Below are 23,760 nucleotides of genomic sequence, written 5' to 3'. Positions count from 1 at the left end.
TGGATCAAATTACATTATTTGCTCCTGTTAATTTTCTCATATGTTTATTAGACTACACTTCTGCATTATGTAGGCCTCACCAATAAGGCTTGTCCGCTGTCCACAGGACATGGCAAGCATAATACCATGTCCTGCAAGTTAATGTGGCAAGTCAGTTGCCTGACTGGGCATGTGGTTTGAAAAAAATAAAATAAAGTAATTAACTGATCATTTGTTCATTCATAAAGAAATGACAAAATGTTTGCAGCCTCTCAAATATGGAGATTTCCCAAATTTTTGTATTATTTTCATTCATGATTATCATTATTATTATTATTATTATTATTATTATTATTATTATCTTTGGATTTTAGATTTTGCGAAAACAAGACATCAGCTTGGGCTTGGGATGGACATTTTTCTGACATTTTGTAGACATTGCACATCTGGATTAACCATAACAATTAACTTTAATCTTTGTTGTTATTTGATAACTGCTAAGAAATAAAACAATTTGAACAAGAACAAGCAAAAACTGACTTGACAAAGTCGGTCAAGTGAGAAAAAAAGACTGTCATGCTTTTCAAGTAGCTTCACTGTCTCCTTGTCATTGGCAAGGTTATTTTTTTGTTATTTTTTTTCTTTCCCCACAATGAGACTCGTATTTACATTGTAGATTGACAGGTAAGATTTCACCTCTCCTGCTGTTATTTGTCTAATGTTAGTGCTGCTCTACACCAACAACTAACTACTACTAACTATATGAAGAAGACCAAAATGTTGACCAGTTATATAATCAGATGAGATCTTAGTACTCCACAGACAGACCTATCAGATAAAGTCTGTGCTATCACAGCTATCAACCCTTTCCTGTAAGGTTATGATTTTTATCTCAATTTTTCGTTTATACTTCATGGAATGTCCAGCGGTTCCCTAGCAACCAGAGCATGTCCCTGCTAACCGCTAGTGCTAGCTTTTAGCTAGCGTACTAACTACAACGTTAGCTAACTGGTCAAAGAGTATTAACGTAACTAGCCTCAACTTACCGCTCTTTGTGCAGCTCCAAGTGTTGAACTGAGTTGGAAGTAGTTGAGTCTCAGTGTGGGATCTCTGAGCCACGTGTTGCCGTCCTGAAAGTGAAGCCAAACGAGGTAAAGCGGAATACTATTTTGAGTTAGTTTGCTGGTGAGTATGACCAAACGCGACTTTCCCTCCTGCTCACATGATTGGCTGCTAATCACAGTCTGCCTTGTCAGGAAATTAAAGAGCTGATTCGCTGCACACGTTTTATTAGATCATTTTTAATCTTTGGATATTTTGGTGTTATAGTTTGTCGATGTGGAAGTTAGTAAACACTTAGACACTTAATTTACATTTATGTGAATTAAAAGTTCACCTCTTTTTCAAAAATACATATTTTATCTCTGGTCTGTTGTGCTATTTATCCAGCTATACTCCTTTGGTGTGGGTTGAAGAAAGTGAAAAAAAACAGAACCACACAAAACTAAAAACAAAAACATTAAAAAAAAACAAAAAAAAAACAAACAAACAAACAAACAAAAAAAAACAGCAATGTCTCTTTGCAGAAATCATGATTACTCCAGATAATCCACAGACCTTGTGAGCAGTTTCGTGGAGGAACTACTGTGTTTTCTTTCTGTAGTAGAATCTACCAGAATGAAAGTAGTTTCAAAATGAAAGTGCTCACAACTGCTCTGTGGATTATCTTGAGTAACCAGATCATGTTTTGGGGAAAATAGCACTACAGTACAGTACACTACACTACTTCACTTTTGGGGTAAAATGTCCCACAGTACCCATTATTTACTTTTTGGAAATATTTATGAGTTTGCTATTTTTTTTTAATGAAAGAAAACATTTCAAGTTCAGATAGTACAAATCCATAAATAAAGAAAATGCCATGAAAAGGTCTGGATTCTTGTAGTTAATTAGTGTAATATTGATACACTATATCAAAATCAACCAAACCCAATTGAACCCCTCATGTTTTGCTATCTGATTTGTATTCAAGTGGAGTACATAAAGGCACCATTTAGAGTTTTCCAGCACTAGTGATGCTGTGATGCAATGTTTTTAGGGTGGATCCCTGTTTATATCATGCATGTGAATAAGGGTGTAGTGGGGAGGAAACCCAAGTAAACCCAAGTTTACTCATACAGTACATTTTCAGATCAACTGTATTATTCAGCAAGGGAAAACAAAGTAAACTGCAGCTTACCCATCTCTGTATTTGCCACTACACTCCTGTGCACAAAAGCCAATACATAGTGGCACTAACGAGCAAAGAAGTGTAGAAGTGTGCTAACAAAAGCAGCAAAGAAGAGACAAGGATTTAAAATATTAAAGAATACAGCTTTGCAAATGTTTTGTAAGGAAATACATTCAACAAGTTTGTGAGGCCTAATGGATACACACAATGTGTTTTGGTGAGAAACACTGAAGGTGAACACCAAACCTTTGTTTTAAAGAGAGTTACTTTAATAAAATAGAAATTATATCAGCTGGTCATACAAATGTCCAGGTTATAAACCAAAAAGCTAAAACATCAAAAATCACACAAGATCATTTTCAAACATTGAACACCACAATATCAGCCATTAAATCATTAAACAAATATATCCTTCAATTAAAAATGCTAAATTGCAGTGCATCCCTCAAAGTGGTATAGCTGCTCAGTAGAGACTGCATAGGGGTAACATCAGTGTGCAAGTCTGCTGTGAATGCAGTGAGTGCGAGAGAGATCAAGGTGCTCAGATGATGTTGTGGAGGAGGGCGACGGCCAGAGTGATGAGGGTCAGCGAGGAGGAGCAGACGGACGCAGAAGATTCAGCCTTCGTGAAGGGCTCTGTGTTTTTAAGCATCCAGTCCTTCTCCTCATGTAGTCCCTGTCTGTCAAGCTCAGGACCCATCAGCCTCCGGATGGTCTCGTAGTATTTATTCAGCCACTGAAGCTGGAGAGACAAAATACCACTCTCAGTGAAGTCAAAAACAAGCCTACAGATGCATAGTACAGGCATGTAAAACAACAAGTGTATGTGTTTAATATTCTGGACAAATATGGTGTTCCACAGGGTTCAATTATTGGACCTATTGAACGCTTGGCCGCCACAAGCCAGTTATCCCTGTGGTAACTTTTCTGACACCTCCTGCTTAAAACTCAAAAAGTCAGTTTGTTCAGTGTTTACATTCTGCCACTGGTCACATCTTCAAAAAATATGAAATAAGTGATCATGCTTACAGTGGTAGAAGACGAACTCATGTTGTTTATTAAAGTACAAGTACCAGTACAAAACTTTGAAAAAATACTCAATATAAGTAAAAGTCATTAACCCAAACTCATATTCAATAATACAAAACTGCAGAAGTATTTTCAGCTAAATGTATTTAATCTATCAAAAGTACAAGTACTTGTTCTGCAAAAAAAAGGCTTCTGTGACAGAATTAAATCATTAATACTGTTGCATCAAAGTGAGATAAACACTGTTTTCTGTTGCAGCTAATTGAGATAAAGCTTATTTAACAACTTTATATAGTTAAATATGAGGGGTCATGAGGTGATTAATGGTGTAGGGAAAAAGACAAAACAAAGTCATGTATATTTTTGGACTTTTTCTCTTATCTTTACTTATTTGCAAAACCTCCTTGAGCGTCAGACAATTATTTGAATGAAACCACCATGAAGTTGAGGGGGTGTATGTCTCTTTAGTAGAACTGTTGGTGATTCAAATACATCTGAAATGTGACAACATTTGTGCTATAAATAACTAAAATTATGTTTTGTGATTGCATTCTACAGAAGGGTCACAAATGAAAGGAAAACACAACAAATTTTTATGTTTCAAAATGGGTCACCTGTTTATAAATGGACTTGGCATCCTATATAACCTGGCTGAGCCAATATAAAACAAACATTTAAACAATTATAAGACATAAATTTTAATAAAATCCTTAAAAATTTTAATTTTTTCATTTTCAAGCTAATGCTCATTGAAACAGCAGCCTCCTGTCATATTGTTCGTTATCCTTCTATTCACTGTTCCATTAAAGGCCACACATCAAAAAAGGCACGAGCAATTTGGCTCTCTGACTTATTTTATTTCTTTATCTGAAAAGCAAACTATTCAGTCAGAGAGCGATTTGTTATGAAAGTACTGCAATAACATTTTTCAAGGATTTTCCAGCACTTCATCCTCCAAAGTCGTAGCATTTTTCAAATATTCATAACACTACATTAAAATATAATTGTTTTCAAGGATTTTCAGTACCCGTTAAGAACCCTGTAATGGTTCACAGGCCAAAAAGTTTATTCTTTAACAATGCGGTGGAGTATGAAGTGCAATATTTCCCTCTAAAATGAAGTGGAGTTGGAATTGGACAAGTATTGAGCAACAGCATTACAGCTGGCAGATGTGGAATTGAGCTGCAGGTGTGCACCATCAAAGTATGTCCACTAAAGAACTTGTTTTTGCTGCTGACAGGCTCATATTGTCATTGTAAGTGTGTGAAGCATTATGGATCACTACAGAGAGAGAGAGAGAGAGAGAGAGAGAGAGAGAGAGAGAGACCTTTTTTTTGAAGACTAAGATCCTGTTTGTTCAACCAGAAACAGCTGCAACTGTATATTGCTCTTTTCAAACCGACCAGACTCCACTGACAAAGACAGTTATTTTCTTCAAGGCAGCACTAGACCAGAGAGCTGCAACACTGCATTTTCCTGTTGTGGGACTGAATCTTATGTTATGTCATGTTATGTTATGTTATTTCATTTTATCTTATCATACACATAAGGTAGATTTTGTACATTGATGGTACAATAATATCAACCCTTATGCTTTCCCTTTAAATAAAAGTAAACATAACAGAGAAGTTGATTTCACACGTGGTTTTGTTTTTCTCTCAGGGTGTGTTTTGATGTCTGAGCTGCAGAGAAGCCTCAACCTGAAATGCTGAGGGGGATTTTAAGAGGAAACCAGCACTCTTTAAGCAGGAAAACGAGCGACTCGCTTGATGTCACACTCTCTTCGCCGGAAAGGTATTTACAAATTAAAGCAGGAAACTAGTCATATCTTTGGGGAAGTGAAGTTTCTTTATAGCTTGTTACCGGGTGGGTAAGCACTTTGTAGTACCTCCCCTTCTAAAGAAAAATGATGATGAATTCCTAGTGATTCCTAAATATAAAATATTATCAACAAGAACATGATTCAGCAGTCAAACACTATTCGTTACCTGTTCTGAGCTGAGGAGAGAGGTGTCGATCAGCTTTCTGTCATATGGAACCAGCGACACAGTGTCAAAGGTCAGGTAGGTATTACCATACTGAGGGAAAGAGAAGCACATTCACATTCAGGGAATCATTGACAAGACTGTAGATGATCAATAAATCTCTGTTTTTGGTTAACCGCTCTGTGTCTACCTTGGTTTGTACGGGTACAATCACAGCTACATCTTCAATCCGGATCCCAAAGTCATTATCCTTGTAATATCCAGGTTCTTAGAGAAAATCATTATCAGTTTAGGATTTTATGTAGTCTAACATTTGAGCCATGAAATACAAAGTTCAATTTCTTTAATTTCCTTTAAATGATCATGATATTGTGTGTAAAAAAGACTTACCTATAGATGTGAACATGCCTGATCTGAAGGGAATGTTGTTGGTCTGAAAGCCAACAGGCCCTGAAAAAAATCACAAAATTATCTAATTAAAATAAAGATGACAAACATGTCATATGAGTACATAATTTTTTACACTTCCATTGTTAGTTGTTTAATTAGAATTACAAACTGAAGTACTTTGCCTTGTACCCTGATATTAATTCAAATTTTACTGCAACTTAACATAACATGAATTAATAAATTAAAACAGAGACGTAGTTATGTTTCCTTCTTCAAAGCACTGGGGTTTATTTTGTCCATACAAATTGTTGATAGTGTCTCGTTGTGTTGCACCTCTCTTCTATGTTAAAATTATGAACATAGTTTTGGGATATATTTTGTGTGATTATCATGACATGGATTGTGTTTTATCTGGATTATTTACCAAGTCGTTGACTTTGTCAGTCAAACAAAGTTTTTGGGAGCTAAAATCCAGTGTGTCATCTACTTCTTTCACGAATTAACAATTTAAAAAGTTTCGAAAAGCAGACAAAATCCAAATGTGTTAAATACTAGACGCTAGACAGAAGTATATGTCAAGAAAGCCAATTATAACATTACAAATCATATGACATGTCAGGTGACCCCTTGAATAGGTGTGCCTGTAAATTTGTTTTGTGTCTGAAGAATGGCTTGCACCAGAAATGTCACACTATAATAATAAATGTTCATGGGAGCATTATCTAGTGTTTGGCTCTATTTTTCCTTTGACAGTATGAATTGACAGTACCTCAGAGAATGTTCACACATACAGGGTGAGGTGCAACAATTACTTGATTAAATAATCAGTGGATTAATCAGAAACTGAGGTATTTTTTAAATGGAAAACTAGAAATGTGTGAGTATTTGCAGATTATTTTTGTTTTCTATCATTTAGACCAATAACCTGGACTGCTGATCAGATAAATGAAGACATTTACAGATGTCTGTCTGTTTCCTGACTTTTTTTTAGGCTAAATACTTAATTGAGAAATTCATCTGCAGATTAATCTGGACTCTAAATAATCATTAGTTGCAGCTCTACATACAGGTTTAATCGGAGTGTAACTAACTAATATTGTTTGTTGTTGTTGTTTGTAACTTCACCAATCCCAGCCATCTCAATGTGGATCGTTCTCCTAAACTGAGTTTTCAGCTCCTTTTGTTCAAGAAGTGGCCACATTGCAAAATGAAATATGTGTTCAAACATGCAAGTTGCTTTGGCAGATTATTAATTTTTTTTTCTTACTGTATTAGCATCACAGTTTAATGAAGTTCAGTTTCATGTAAAACACCCTCTCATGCATCATGATCATGATGCCATGATGATGACATCACAGATCGGTGAAATCTGCCTTTGAATTATGTTTTAGTAAATGGATTTATGCTTCAAGAGCATGAATCTATATTGTGCTTTTGGTGGCAGATGAAGATGTCACTATACTGAATACACTGATTAATTTTATACTGATGTTGTAAACTTTGAAAAAAGGTATGGAAAATTAAGAGAGAACGTACACTCATGAACTCCAAAGTAGTTTCCAACACCGTGACCGGTGCCATGGCCATAGTTCAGGCCCACCTCCCACAATGCCCGGCGACCTAGCATCTCCATGTTTGCACCTGTTGATTAAAAAAAAGCCACACAGAGAGCTTGAATCAAACATCCTTTCTGCACATTTCTGTAATTCACCCTCTCAAAATGCTCACAAATTGTTAGCATGTGGAGAAACAGGGGACTCTAGTGGTGAAACAGAGAAATGTTTCAGGGTGGAGTCGAATTAATTCTCTTTTTAAACAGGCCTGAATGTTTTTTTTTTATTCTAACCTCTTGTCCCTGAGGGAAAGATGGTTCGAGATATCTCAATGTTTCCCATGAGCACTCGAGTGAAGGCTTCCTGTGAAGTGAGACATGTGATTAGTGATTATTCCGTGTATTTTCAAGGCATATTTTAGATTATGTGGAATTAAATGTTTTGTGAAAGAACACTACTTCAAAGGCTTTTACACAAAACCATTTCTGGCTGAAATATTAATATCAATTAAAAAAACTGCAATGGAGCAAAGTTTCTAATGCAGAGGAGAGATAAAGAAAACCTAGATGATTAGCCATCTCTTGTGTTTTGACAGAAAAAATGTAAATATCCCTTCTCAGTATAATATCAGATATGTTACCCTTTGCATTGCTGTCGGGGTTCCCCAGTGAACAGTCCGAGTGATGTCAGTGGTCCCGTCTCTGAGAGTAGTGAGAGACACGATGACTCATTTCAAATGCGTGTTACGTGAGGTGAAAACAGCAGAGTCGCTCTGAGCAGAGTGCGATTTTACTCACAGATACTGGCCACCAGAGTCCACCAGGTACATCTCATCAACTGTCAACCTCCGGTTCGTTTCTTTTGTTGGGCTGAAACACACAAACACAGGACATATTACCAACACTGTAGCAGCCCTTTGATGGCAGCTGTAGTTCACTTAAAGGTCCATAACCAAATCTTTTAAAAGCTGCCTATTAGCTAAAACTAATTTCCATTATTGTTGGCCATTTTCCATTTATTCAAACAATTTTTTCCCCTGTTATCAGACAGCATTCAAAGGAGAGTTCACAAGAAAGGGGTAGTGAGAGAGAGCAGGGGATGACAAGCAACAAAGGCCCCCAGCCAGATTCAGATGAGCAACATTTATGTTATATTGTCACCAGAATGCCCCCCTCAATGTTTTTGGTTTCTCTTGTCTGTGTGACTCAGCACCTAAACTATTCATCCTTATTGAAAATGTAAATCTTGTAGAACTGCTCACAAATACTAAGTTGAATTAAAAAAGGCTCTGCAGTTTTCAAGAACAGCTCTGTACTGCAGTATTTATCAAAAATCACACCAACAGGATTAAATAGTGTATTTGTTAGGGACTATTTTCAGCAGTAGATTAGAACACATTTGGTATACTGGAGAGTATTTATACAGCAGGATGATGTACATTGGATAGACTTAAAATAAACTACATCCAAAAAACAAATTGTTTGGTGTTAGTATTTTCATAAAACAAATTTAGAAATGGATTTTATTGTCAACCTAACATGGTAACACTGGAGAAAAGCAGCGAGAGTATCCTCAACCGAAAAATCCCAATGCCTCCGTTCAGGCCTCCCTCCAAAGCCACTCCTCCGAGACACATGAAAGCCTTTTGGTCAAAGCATTTGATTTATTGATTGCAGTCAGGTTGTAAAGAAAATAACAAAAATGATTCTGGAATAAAGTATGTCAGCTTTAATTTTTTGTTTGTTTGTTTGTTTTAGTTTTTTTTTTCAATGTCCATATTTTACTTATTGTGGACTCTCAAATCTCACATGTTAAAAAACACAGCTACAGTCCTCCTGGTGGTTACATGTATAATATAAATGAAAAAGAAAAAGTTAGTAAGGGGAGAATATGGGAGAATATGGGAGAATATGTAAGTCTCACCTGTAATGGGCAAGTGCAGCATTGGGTCCACTTGCAGAGATTGTCTCAAAGCTTAGTCCTCTGCTGTCTTTCTGTTTGCTGTAATGATATTCATATTATATATAAATATCCTGGCATCTGACTTGATAAGAAATTTACATTTAAATACCACTTAGACAATCCTGTTGGCAAACTGCATCAAAAAATTACAGAAACAGATCCAGCTTCCCTATGATGAGTAGAAAGAGGATTGTGGAGGCAGTTTTCCTGTCAGTTATGGATTACGGGGATGTAATTTATAGAAACACTGCTCCTTCCACTCTTAAACCCCTAGACTATGTCTATCATTCTGCCCACTGATGTATTACTGGTGATAGCTACATTATTCATGATTGTATCCTGTATGATGAGGTGGTTCAGTCTCCTCTGGCAGAGAGGCAAAGTGAGGATTGGTATTTGTTTATCTATAAAGTCCTTGTTGCAAAGCTACCACCTTTACCTAAAGTTAATCTCTTCTTTGAGTGCCTCAAGTTTTTTGGAATGATCTTTGACATACACTAAAAATCAATACACTACTAACCTGTGGACAATTTAAAACCATGATCACAAACTTTTTAACTTCTGGTGTAATATCTGGTGTCTTTTCAAATTAAAGAACACTCCTGAGTCTGAACTTCACTGTGCTTTTTGTTACATTATGATATATTTCCTAGCCTGTTGAGCATTTATATTCTGACTTCATGTATCTCAGTTCTACATCTCGTGTATTTTTCGTGTGCACTCACCTGCGACACTTTTTGACATACTCTGCAGCCGTCAGCTCCGTCTCCTTCCCCTGTGGCACTGCCTTCTCCAGCCACATCAGCAGCTGCATGACCGCGACCGCATCCCTCACCTACACAGAGCCACCACGACACACTGAGTCTCAGCATCAATCACAACAACACAAAAAAACATACAGGCCAACAGTTTACATGACATGTTGCAGCACTGTTCAGACATCTTTGGACAGGATAATAAATGTATCAGGGTGTGTGTTTACTGAAGTGTTCAAACTCTCAATGAAGACAATTCATAAATGTCCTGCTAGTCAGTCAGTCAGACAGTGAAGAGCGATTGATTAATGAACTCATCAGGTAAATGTATTAGAATTCAGTTTCATAAATAACAACAAGTGTTTTTCTAGTTTGCGCTCATGTGTGCACGTACACACTGGTGTGCTTGAGTAAAACCTGAGAGTGTCTGTGTGCAGATGACATACGTGAGCATCTCTCAAGATCCGCTGCTCAGTATCGTCTTTCACTGCTTTAGTCGTCAACACGGGAGAGTAGGAGCTTGTCATTAGTTTTTCCTGCATGATGCAAAAAAACAACAACAATTAATACAAAAAAAATCTCCCACAATAACTGTTATTTCTTTGTGTGCATTTACTTCCAAACACAGCATGGATTGTTTCTGTAAGGGAATAATTATTTCTTTAATGTTCTGTTCTTTAATTCTGTTAACTGCAAATTTACTGTGTAGCTTGGTGAATTGCAAATAAATGGCTTTGTCCTAGTTAAATCAACTTAAACTTGCATTACTTAACTTCCTGGCCACAAAACAAGCTCTAAACACAACATTGACATATTATAATCTTAGAAAGTTGTTACAGCAAACATGATATCAAACAATTTACACATACAGTAGACAAAGAGCAACATTAGCATTCATTTGGAGTGGCACTGTGTCCAATATTCACTCCCTGAAGGAAATAACTTTGCTATGTTCACCTGCTAGTTGCTAACTTTGTCTCTGAGATGTTTATTGCTGAACAGTCATAGCTTAAAATCAAGTGTAGTTAGGATTTAGTTTGGGATATAAAGTTCAGATGAAACAGCATTTCAAGAGTATCTAGCTCCCATATTGTTCCAAGTGAAACAGGATAAGCAAGCAGGACATAATGCTGGGAAGAATTTGATTTTAACATTGAAAAGTGGGCGTGTCTGTGTCTTGAATCTCAGCTCTGTTCTGGTAAAAGTTGAATACTGATTGATGCTTGGATGTCATGATATTATTAATTAAAATTTGTTGGTTCAAGCCTACATAAGCACAAGTCATGTTTTGTTTTACAGGAGGAAAACATGAGTGGACTTTGAAATAGAAATACAAAGACGTTTTTGGCATATGTTGTTAAATATGCACACAATATGATGGGGATGTGATTAAAATGGTTGAAAAGGCATTCATTCATTTCATCTCAACTTTAAATCAAACCCTTTACACATGACTAGATTGCTAATACATGGGCATGGCTCTAGTGAAAACTGTTGTTTTTTGTTGTTTTTTCTGTTGGCCTCCACACACACACACACACACACACACACACACACAGCTCCCTTCACCTGTGTGGTCAGATGCAGAGAAAGAGGATACAGTGAAGGTTAAATGAACAAATCAGACTTCAACGACCTTCAAATGTGACTAGATAAATCCATGTGCCTGCCCCCATGTTCAAGATGACTACCGAGAAAATACAGGGATTTTGATACAAATTATTATTTTTTACACATATTTGGCATTTAGCAAGAGAAACAAATTATTAACACAGGAACACAATATTATACATAGATGCTGAAATGCTCTGTCGAGTTGAGAGGAACTGCTGATGACTCTGTGGGATCTTCACCGCAAGTGACCCTTTTCACATTACACGTGGTCATCTGATCCTTCGTTTATATAAAAATATTGATGAGTTCTTCTTTAAAAACTTCGATTTTGTCCACATCACGCATCAAACATATTCATCCCAGAAGCAGCCAACAAGTGGTGACTCACTACAGCCGCCTTCATGATGAAATACTGTACAGCAAAACTACAGCAATAAAAGCAGGTTATTATACTGTAAAAACACAACAGAGTTTTTATAGTTTAGCATTTTTCATTTGTTTTTATTTTGTTTAATTTATTTATTTTTTCATTTCAGTTTTGGTTCAGTTAAATTCCAGAGTAGGTGGACTAGTTTCACTTAGTTCTTCTTCTTCATTTTTAATTGTTTAGCTTTAGTTAAGTTTTTATTAGTTTCAATATTGGTTTTAGTTTTTTCTATTTCAATGTAGGGGCCTTTGTCAGCGGCAAGATTTAAGAAATACAGAACATGTATTACAGTACAAACACAACACTTTGTGAAGGGTACTGACTCACAGACATGTAGACCCCCCACATGCACCAGTGCCCTCTCATGCTTGTTGCGGTGATAGATTTGACCAAACTGACAAAGACTAAAAATAAAGACGTTTCCTGAATGGTTTTTTTATTTTTATCTTAGCTACTTTTATCAGTACACAAAACTTGTTTTTGTTTCAGTAGACTAAAATGTTTTCACACCCAGTTTTAGTTTTTACTTTAGTTTTAGTTCACTATTATAAACTTTCATTCAAGATAAGAAAGACTCATAACACTAACAAAGAAAATTATGCAGTTCAATGTAAATATAATGAAATAAAATATGTGTATACCTCTGGTGTAATGAGCTCATAAAGTGCGTAGTTTGTGTACTCTGTGCCGATCCACACTTTCACTCCAGGCTTGGCCACGTACATCTTCAGATGATCTCGGACGGTGTCGTAGTCTTTTAGCTGCACACAGAGCGACCCGACACAGGAGGAGTTCAGGTACAACTTCAATTCATCTGTCACTCGGTCCTTGTGGAGAAACAGCCTGGTAGATGTTGAGATGTGGTTCAAGGGAAAGTGGTTGTTCATAAAAGAAGAGATATATATGAGAATAATGCAATATGTCCTCGTGTCCTATAGTATATGTGATGGGAATTGAATAAAGAGGGACATAAGAAAAAAATGGACAATGGACCTGATGGACATACCAGATCTCGTCCATTGTGAGCAGTGTGTAGGAGTAGAAGAAGGGATTGTAAGGGATGTCGTTGCCACGCATATTGAACAGCCCTAGAAATAAAACATACAAACAAACATGCCTGACCGTCAGCAGCAGCTTGCACATTAATTTATGTCATCTGCTAGAGCCACCTGAGCCGAGACACGCTGTTTACATCGAATGTTTGTATCAGGCAAACGTGACTTCTTCTGTGTCCCTGTCATTGAAAACAGACTTGCTAATTCTCAAATCAGAAGTCAGGAAAAGGTCTGAAGCTCAGCAGTCTTATTGTGTGGATTATAGGAAAGCTTTTGAATAATTCAGTGTTCATTCGCAAAGTGCTGAACTGAACGTCCAGGGAACATACAGGTAATCAAATCAGATTACTGCCGATAATAAAGGACCACAAATGGGAAGATAATTCCTAGTAACAATCAACCCTTATTCAAAAATGTGATGTTTATATGTGTCTCTTTGGCTTTTTGAGCATCTTTTTATATCATCAAAGTTTTGCCTACATTTTTGTTATGCAAAGATCAGATCACTGTATTCTTGTCATAATCCTGTCATAATCCTTCACATCAGACTCAAACTCCTCAGGCTGCAACTTTACATCCTAAAAGCCTCGGCTTTATTTTGTGCTTTATTTATCGTTGTTATTTTGCTTTCCAGATGAGAATGCATGCAAACTAAGCCTCCTCTATTTAGGGCCCTGCAGCCACTAGGTGGCCTAAAAATGAAAATTAAAAAAAGAAAATAAACCATTTGTGATTACTTTTCATTTTGAACATTTCATGCATTGCTCTTCTTATTTTTGAAAACTACATCCTATAATACTCATCCATCTTCTTATTTTTATACAAAAGCATTATTAGTCTGGTTATTTTGGTGGCACATAGTAAAGATTCTTCTTTAAGCAGTTTATGGGTAATATTACAATTTTTGTAGTTGCACCTTCTCAAAAGGCAGTAGTGTATGTTTTGTTTAAAATCAATTGATATGTTCTTTTTGCAGAGACTTCAATGCAATAAAATGTAGTTTTGCACATTCACGTTGTGTTACAATATATTTTTTTTAACTGTCTTGAAGGGAAAACTCAAGATCTCTTTCTGTGGTGTTGAAGAGCAACATTAAACTGAAAGTTCAGCAAGATACTGAATAAATACATACTACTGAGTTACTTACAGGCTGTTTCGTCCAGCGCTGACAGCAAAACAGCTGTTGGTCCGTACGGATTCTCCCTCATCTGATTCCGTATGTCCCTCACTTTTATCTGCCAGGACCTTTCTGCAAACACAAAAAATTTTACTTTCATTTGCGTCCACATGACAATAACACTTGATGCTCATTTAAATTTTATTATGTATGTTTACCATAATTCTTATCAAACATGCATTTAATTGCTCATTAGATGGCAGCTCAACAAGCTGAAAACACAACAGAACAGAATTTATAAATGAAGTTCATGTTTGGATCAGGTTCTGTCACAACAGCTGGGATACCCTACTTAATATGGTGCTTCAAAGTTTGTTTGTTTTTTGCAAAAACATAATGTAAAAATAAATAAAACTGATGAGCCCCTCGAGCCATCCTTTTCCTCTATGACAACTCAAAATAAACAACAATGGTTGGATTATGTCAGTGATAAAAAAAAACCAATGTGTAATGTGGGTAAAAATGATCTGTCTATAAACAATGCCTTTAACCATGGCAACAACAACAACAGGGTAAAATCATGGTTGCAGGTCTTATTAACTGCCTCGTCTATTAACTGCCTTGATTTTATTTATTTATTTTTTTTGTTTTTTGTTGGTATATTATTGTCAATGGTAATCATACAAAAACACAATATTATGTTAACAGGCTGGCTAACTAATACTACTGATTTAATAAATTCCAGCTGCCTCTGTCATAGTTGGTGTCCCGTTCATGCACACAGTGCCTTGCTAAAATTAAAAACCAAAGACTGAAGGATGAAGCACTGACAATAGTCAATACCCCCATAAAGGCCTGGGCAGCCCTGAACTGCACTTTAATTATTACCTTATAAAGGTGAATGTGTTTAACATTCATTTGGAGTCGTGTTTGTGACCTGACGGATGTAAATATTTGTTCTCATTTAGCTCTGTTTTAGTCTCCACCAACATCCGAGGTAAAACATTTGGCTATTAAGCTACTAAATGTTGTACGGTGTTCACTAGCAAGTCACTAACTGTGTCTGTCTGCTGTTTGACCTTAGCTCTGCCAAGACTGGCAACTCCTGGAGAAAACACTGCCTGGCAAACACATTATTCTTCCTCCTGACACAGTCTTTTTCTTACAATGAGCTGCTCAGATTAGTGAATAGAGTCACATACAGTACTCACTGATACCCAATCCAGAATTTTAGGCAGTGTCAGAGGCATTTTCCAATACAGGTATCAGCATTGGATCAATGATCAATTCACACAGTAAAAGATGGGTGAGTGATGAAGCAGCTTGGTCATAGTAGGTTATTGTAAATTAAAAACAATGAGCAGAAAGACTAAATTACTCCTTAGAGCTGATGAAAACTGCAGAGACGGGTGATAATTCTTTGTGAGTTTGTCACTAAGAGCAACACTTTTCACACTGCATATTTGACCAATTACTCATATAAAATATTGATTAGTGCAGCTCTGGTGCCTTCTTTAAATGTGATGCTTCTCGCTGAGTGCTGAGACACATCAGTTCTTTTCCAGTAACTTGGTCCTCGTCTTTGGCACTCCTGTCGTCTCCAAACTGCTGATCACTTTATGGACTCTACCCACACTGCCAAATATAACAAAAAGCTTTCATTGCCAAACTATGAGATAGCATTTATTTAAAAAAACTTGTATGAGATGCTTTTCTCCAGATTATAGTCAACAGTACACACACAGAGAGATGAGACCATTAGGTTTATGATGCTCTCCATTTGTTCCATTTGTTTTTTCCCCCATACCATAAAGACTAATAAGGCCCATGGGCGTCGAGACAACTTCCCTTTCCAGAGGCTTTTCCATCCTCTTTCAAAGTTTGATCTGTCAGCGAGCCATAAAAACATGAACAGGCTGTTTATGGCTGTGTTTGTGAAGCTGCTTATTGCTGTCTGTTTGCAGGTATTTATCAGCACATAGATAAAGGGCACCTCACAGGCAGACGAGCCGACTGCAGGGCGTGTGTGTGAGTGTGTGTGTGCGCACGTGCGTGCATGTGTGTGTGTGTGTGTGTGTAAGGAAACCCACGTATGACTCTGTCAGGCAGGCGGGTGAGGTTGTCAGGCGGGATGGGTGGTCTGTTCTTCCACACTTGGTCAACCAGGTTATCAGGGATGGACTTCAGGCTGCGATTGCTGGAGTCCAGATTGATGTTGTAGTTCTCCTGGGTTTCTAATGGAGGAAATTGCAGATGATTACACACGCTGGAGCAAATCAATCGCAAGTAAACAGTCTGCGTGGCGTCTGGTGGCTCCATCAATACATTTTCCATCTACTTGGGCAAGCACTTTATTGATGTTAACGTAGACTGACAGGAGGGACGGAGAGTGGAGACTCACGGAGGGAGAAGAGGAAGGGATCAAAGCCGATCTCGCCGCCTGGTGGAACCTCAGCGATGAGCCACTCTGCTATGCTGCTGATGGACACTGGAGAACATCACACATGACAGACAAGTTATTATTGACTTTAGAGGACGTGACAGAGTAAATCCAGTTGGCCAGCCTGTGGGGAATTTTCTGATACATCATTACAACAGAATGTTTGGGTTTTACCAATTAGAAGTATATTAAATCAAATTAGCAATTAGCACAAATTGCTTTGTAACAAAATGTGGATTAGATTATTAAACAATATGTCAGTTTCACTAAACTATAATTAAAAATGTCATTAATTTAATTACTATATTTCAATTACTGTTTGACTAAATAAATCAAAGGTGCAATAAGGAACCTGGCAATACATCACATGCAAAGTACGAAATGATCGCATTTACAAGCAGCTAAAGGTTATTTTCTGTGACAAGATGCTATAAGTATAGGATATGTGGTGCAAAAGACTGCTTTATATCACAAATAAAAAAAAATCCATAATGTTACGTAAGAGTTACAGCAGTGACAGTTCATTATATAGTGCAGGTGTATCATATAAAGTACTATAAACACAGTGTAAGACATTGTGTAATTACAGTCAATGCAGTCAGAGTTGTGTCAGAGCTGTACACACACCCATGAGAGCTCAATACACTGCAACTTACAGAATAAATATGATTATAATTATTTGCCTCCCTTTTTTGCATGACCCTGAAGGGGTTTATTTCACAGTAATGACCCGCTCACTGTATATTACCCCTTTTATTACATTTTGACTTACTAAAAAATCAATAATTTGACACAAAAAAATTATTTAAAAATTATTTTGTTGCTTTTGTGAAGTCCTCGGGCATCGATGATCAGAAGTGCGCCCATAATAATGAACTGTTATTAATAGCAGCAGTCTGCTGTTCTGAAAAAACAGACCGTAGAAAGCAAATTAAGACACACAAACAATTTTAACACAAATAGAGTAAACACAAAGAAACATAAATGTGGTAACTTGTGAACAACAGAACAACAACAGAACTAAGTTCAGAACATGCAGAACAGATGACCATGCTTGTCATTTGTAAAAGGCTAAAGGTGTAGTTTGCATCTCCAATAATATCTAAATCATACAATCCGTCTGCTAAAGCTCTGCTCTGGTGGCCTACAGCTTAAAGTCACCAACTTTGGTCAAGTACTTAGCTGAAACAAGTATCCAGTATGGATAATGTGCTTTTTACAAGTACAAGTATCATCAAAATAAAATGTGTTAAAGTCTGATGAAGAAAAACCCTCCCTGTGAAGCGAATACTGCATATGTTGTGATGTTCTGAAGCTCAATTCTGAGTCTGTTCTGTAGTTTTCTAATAGGTTATAGAGTAAATATATCAACTTTTATTTAAAAAAAAAAAGTTCTATATCTTCTGATCAACCCATTAGACTTAGATGAACAACTTCAGTTTAGCTCAGTACACGTGTAGTTTAAACAGTGCCTATTTCCAGTACAGATTCGGACACAGATAATTTAGTTGGATGAACAGTCACAGATAATGGTGTGTCTACTCGTCCCTAGCAACACCAGTTCATGTCCAGCCAGGGAGCACTGTGTTACATGTTATTCCCCATTTATCTCTCCCCTCATTTTCTGTCCTCTCTTCACTGCAGTGGATGTGTCGTCAGATTGGTAGTGAAGCTGAAGTGGCTTGAGCTCCCTTTCTTGTTAAAAATTGTGAGTATCCCTACAGTAAAAGCTGCTATCTATTACAGAGTATTTGAGCTTTATACATATGTGAACATCAGCATCATATGTTCCGTGTTAAAAGTGGTTTTGAAGACAAAACATGTGGTGGCTTTAGTTTGTTCATGAGCTATTTTTACCATGTAAATCCTGTAATTATAGGTGCAGCATTTGTCAGGACATTTTTAGACCGGATCATCAAAACCACAAGTATCTGATCGGAATCCATGTGCCCTGCGTTGTCATGACAAATAATCACAATATGATCACCCCTACCATCTTTTTCCAGCTCCCAGTTGCAGTCCATCTGTCTCTCAGCTTGAACCCAGTAGCGGCTGTCTGTCCACAGAGTGGCCTTGGTCTGAGTAACTACAGCAGTGCCTGGGGAGAGGCAGGACAGCAGCTGTGTTATGGAGTAGGGCAGCAGTGACAGTGAATTACAAACAACTATAAATGTCAGAGTTGACTCAGAACAATGCGTGATGGGCCAGCTGATCTTGAAAAATGTACGTGTGTGTGGGGAGAAACATGGTGCAGGTAGCAACCTGGGGATGTGTGGTGGATTTATAATCAGTGCTTACATTATCAGTCCACTGTTGTACCCTCACATGAGACACTTAAGTAGCAACAGCTGAATAGATCGCCGGGTCCCACTTTTACACCACCCTGATAAGACATAACATGTACTTTGTATCAAATTAGATTGAAACTAGAAATAATATGTTCTTTACTGGATAGCATTAGAGCCTATATATTATTAGACCCTTATTAGACTTTCAAAAAGAGTAATTAGGGACACCTTACATCAGAACTGTTCTGTAACTAAAGTGTATCATTTCTCACTAGACTCTTGTCTAGACTCTTTCTTAGACGGTAAATAGGGACACATTACAAGCAAACTGTACCGTAAACTAAAGTGAAATCACATATCTGCTACTTCCCCTTTTAAACATAATATGTAAATCAGGTTCACCAGATATTGTGTAAATGGTCGACTGCACACATTTTGTGATTTCTGTCCTTTATCATCGCCTAATAAAGTATCAAAAGTGTCTAACGTGGGGAATAATAAAATTTAGTTTATAGTACAGTTCATTTGTAATATGTCCCTATTTACCCTCTAGAAAAGTCCAATTAGGGACTAATTAAAACCAGTCCAATTAAGAACATATTCTTTACTTTTTGTCTAATTTGATTCAAAGCACAGTTTATTAGTGGACTGTGGTGTCTAATTGGGCCATAGCTGTGCTTTTTACTGTCTAGTATAAGACATATTATTTCTAGTTCTGTTATTTTAATACAAAGTACAGCTTGTTACATATTATTAGAGTACTGTAAATTTGTAAAACAAAGTGCGACCGATCCCTGAACCTGAACCTGATTCTTAATGGAGACTCAGAAAATGTGACTCTCCTTTATGGAGTTTGGCACAGGTCCTGTCCTGTCCTGGTGTAAACAGCACTTCACTGAAATGTCATCTGTCTCCGTCTCCTTTCATCCGTGCAACAGCTGAGTACTAAAATACGTATGATCATCAATTCTGTTCGTCATTGTTGCGTGAAAATAGTTCTCATGATTTAATGGTCAAGTTACTCTGAGAGGGAGAATGGCGATGAATGAGAAGATGCAATGATGCAGTGAGCGAAAGCAATGAAACTAAATGAACAAGGAGCAGGATGTATTGCAGGGATGTGGGATGAAAGTAGAGGAGCTGCATGACCGCAGCACTCAGACGTGGGGAGTTGAGTCATGGGGAGGAGGAGGGGGAGGAGAAGAGGGATGAACAAGAGGAGGAGGAAGAAAGGGATTGTACCTGCAGAGCCTGTAAAGCCGGTCATGAAGGCCACCCGGGCATCACGTGGTGCGATATACTCACTCTGACAGAGACAGAGCAGGTTAGTGTTTCACACTCACACAAACACATACACCAGGGATGGGCGATATGGCTTATAAATAATATCTTGATACTTTTAGGCTATGATATGCAATATATATCTTGATTTACATATTTTCTCTGAAATAAATTACAGCAAATTCTCAAATAGTGCAAACATAGGATATAATGCCATCAGATAGCATTTTCTGATGGGGAACTGCTGTTATACAAGTCAAATACTGCGCTCTGCAAACCAATCAAACTCCACAGAGAAAATCAGACACACAGAGATGCTGGCTGCTACCTCCTTGAGCTGTTTGCTTGTTTGGGTTATTGTGTGAATCTAAACTAACCTTTTAAAACACAGAAGTCACACAACAGCACACACAAGCTAAAATATCAAGGCCACGACAGACCAGCAACTCAGTGAAATAAAATAACTCATTTTGCCTATCGAGTCTGGTTGGTTTGGAGATACTGGGATTATATGATGGTGGTTTCCTGCCAGAAAAGGCTGTCTGGTGAAAATATTCTGAATACAGAACACACTTAAACTGATATTTTTTTTAAGGTTCACTTTTTTTTAGGTGACCAAAATATGTTTTGCTGCTGACCCTGTCCACAGCATTACATTGCTTAGCCTCTGTGCTAGTGCCCCTCTCTGCTTCTCCAAACAGGGGGCATGCCTACCACAACTACTGCAGGTAATACACTGACAATGGATAAATACCTCATTCAACCCCACTTCAAATAATCTGAACTATCCCTTTAAATTACTCAGCAACAGGGCTGCATGATAAGGATTAAATCAAATATTGCAAAATGTTTGACCAAATATCTCAATATTGTGCCACTATTTTAGGGATAATGATTGCTGCTTTCACAAAATATTAACACAATAAGATTTTAGATAAATAATAATTAGCAATGTGAATATAATGCATGAGAGGGTAAAATCCAATAACAGAACAGTGGGAACAGTCTGGTACATTCAGGAAATTACATCACTTTACTGTAATGCAGCCATTAAAACCAGGAAAAGACAGAAAACAGTTATGCCATATCATGATATAACAATATCCAAAATCTAAGATGATATCTTGTCTCATATCATGATATCGATATACCATCTATATATTACCCAGCCCTAACAAAAACAAATTTTAATCCAGAATAATTAATGATGATAGACAAGAGATGTACCAGGTGAGCGTCAGTCCCAGGAATAATGTAGGCAAAGATATTCAGGGGAAGCATCTGCTTTCGTAACTCCTGCAGCTGGAGAGTGGTATTTACTGCTGTGCTGGGGAGGTACTGTTACACACACACACACACACACACACACACACACACACACATACACAGAGAGAGAGGGAGAGAGAGAGACATACAAGAGTGTGAAAAGTCGTAAGATTTAATTAAAACCTCAAGAACTGCTGATTCATCCCTTTCTGTATCTCACATTGTAATCATTAACAGTGGTGGATGTGCAGTAATCTTTAACTGTAACTGTACATGCAACATGTTCCATGACAGGAAAAGTCAAGCAACTTTGAGGTAAATTTTATGACTTAATTTTTGCAAAAAAAAAAAAAAAATGAAATAGCAGCGCATCCATTCACAAGCTGATCTCACCGGTGGGGACAAAGAACAGTTCCTCTCAGTCCCTGCAAACGCAGCGGCACCAACAGTGTTTCCTGAAATGAGAAGGTGACAGGAGACCTCAGAAAATGACATTCAGTTTCTGACCGGGCTGAGCAACGCAAGCACATTTTCAGACCAGCATGAAGTGCTTCTCTTTTTTTGGTAACTTATCGTGTTGTATTGTTATCGGACACAGTGACTGTGAGCAATCTGTGCAATCAATGCAACTCAGCGCTCAGGACAAGGACAAAAACTCAGTCAAAGTAAAGGACAAAGGACTCAATGCTGTATACTGTGCAACTATACTTACTTACTTGAATATTCTATATCATATCTGTACATATTGTTACTACTGTTCATATTTATTCTTTTTGTGTATGGATGATTTCTGTTTTCTTATTTTCTATTTATGCTTTGTTTATTCTTATGCACCAATATACCACAGCAAATTCCATTTACGTCCTATGTGAAAAAAAACTTGGCAATAAAACCAATTCTGATTTATATCATCCTTGCATATATTTATATCAGTCTTTCTACAAAGTATATCCTTTATATCTGTCCAATTGTCCTGTGCCATTATATTTATTAATGTTAAACTGTCCTGTGAATGTTGTTCTAGTATGCTGTGCAGCCCAGTCTGTGTAATTATCCATTTTACATACTCTTTCTCCCTATCATTATGCTACACACATATATTTCAATATGCATGCAATTATCCTGCGCAGTTATCCATACATATATCTGCAAAAGTTAAAGGTGTATATAATATACATAGCGTCTTTTATTTTATTTTCTATTTAATTTGTATTTTTGGGTATCACTTGCTCTTTTTCTACCTTTGCTTTTGACTCTTGAGCTGCTCTAACATGAATTTACCCAACATCGGATCAATAAAGTCTATCTTGTATTATCTTATCTGGACAAGCTCAGAGACCATGATATCAATTACATCAACCACAACTTAAATAAGACTAATGCAATCAAGATAGTGAAGTTCAATCATGTGTATGTTCTTGAGAGATGAGACAGAGCTCTTATCTCCTTCTATGACTAATTTTATGCAAAGAAATCCTGATGAGGCACAGAAAGAGCAGATGGCAATTTCTTATGCCCCCTTTAGCAAGCTTTGAGTGTTTTTACAGCGTGACACAAACTGATTGCAATTTTTTTTTAAATGTGTGATTAAAAAAAACTTATATGATCTGTTTTTACATTTTACACTGCTTCACAGCTTCTGTCATCATTGTATACAAGTAGAAAAATGGATCATCACAGTCAATCAATAAAAGTCTGCACACAGAGAGCAGAGACTTTACTCTTACAGATAGATAAGTGAGGACAAAGACAAACTTTTTACCTGTTAGTGCCGCCACAGACAAAGCCAACAGCCAGCCACAAGAAGGCATCTTGGCACTCCGAGCCCGTCACGAACAGATCCACACACAGAGTGGCTACAGAGCAGGTGCTCCACTGTGTGTGCAGCGTATGTGAGAAAGTGTGTGTGGGTCTGGTGAAAATAGTGTGTGGGTGTCTGCGAGTAAGTGCATGACTGTCCTCTCTCTCTCTTGCTCTCTCTCTCTCTCTCTCTCTCTCTGTTTCTCCTCCTCCTGCTCCTCTGCCACCACTCACTATCTCTTCTCCTCTCCCTGCGGACCTCTGATAGGAATCATGTGCAGTGACTTTGGGGGTTGGCTCTTCTCAGAAACATTTCTCTGTGTCTTGACCTAAAATATGGTGTGCCAAGCCACATTGACTGACCACTCATCTGTTTGCCCTCCCGCCCCCGTATCTCACGGAGTTGCTCAATGTTTTTCATTGTATCATGATGCATCTCTGAGGATTAGGATTTTCCAGTGGAGATGTCTGGTCATCTAGCATGTGTTTTTGATCAAATAAAAACACAATATTTATATTCTAACTATTTGCAAAAATAATAAATGCCAGCACTGAACTTGTTTTTTTTTTTTGTTTTTTTTTACCATTT

General features: G+C 37.3%; 1 protein-coding gene across 1 annotated transcript; it reads right to left on the bottom strand.

The window, feature by feature from the left end:
- Nucleotides 1–2,456: 2,456 nt before the first annotated feature.
- xpnpep2 (X-prolyl aminopeptidase (aminopeptidase P) 2, membrane-bound) lies at nt 2,457–23,363 on the bottom strand. Its single transcript, XM_084719510.1, has 21 exons — nt 23,134–23,363; nt 21,765–21,826; nt 21,333–21,443; nt 20,067–20,130; nt 18,530–18,634; nt 16,498–16,584; nt 16,187–16,330; nt 14,127–14,228; nt 12,931–13,012; nt 12,566–12,767; nt 10,330–10,419; nt 9,854–9,963; nt 9,090–9,167; nt 7,964–8,035; nt 7,807–7,867; nt 7,460–7,529; nt 7,150–7,254; nt 5,614–5,673; nt 5,414–5,490; nt 5,227–5,316; nt 2,457–2,951 (listed from the first exon to the last, which is right to left on the bottom strand). The coding sequence occupies exons 1-21, from the start codon at nt 23,180–23,182 to the stop codon at nt 2,751–2,753; spliced, it is 2,022 nt and encodes a 673-aa protein (XP_084575636.1). The 5' UTR covers nt 23,183–23,363; the 3' UTR covers nt 2,457–2,750.
- Between the last annotated feature and the right edge of the window lie 397 nt (nt 23,364–23,760).

The sequence above is a fragment of the Lutjanus erythropterus genome, chromosome 5 (genome assembly GCF_056507025.1).
Source record: "Lutjanus erythropterus isolate fLutEry1 chromosome 5, fLutEry1.hap2, whole genome shotgun sequence".
In the NCBI taxonomy this organism is placed as follows: Eukaryota; Metazoa; Chordata; class Actinopteri; order Lutjaniformes; family Lutjanidae; genus Lutjanus; species Lutjanus erythropterus.
This window is presented reverse-complemented; position numbering and strand designations above follow the sequence as displayed.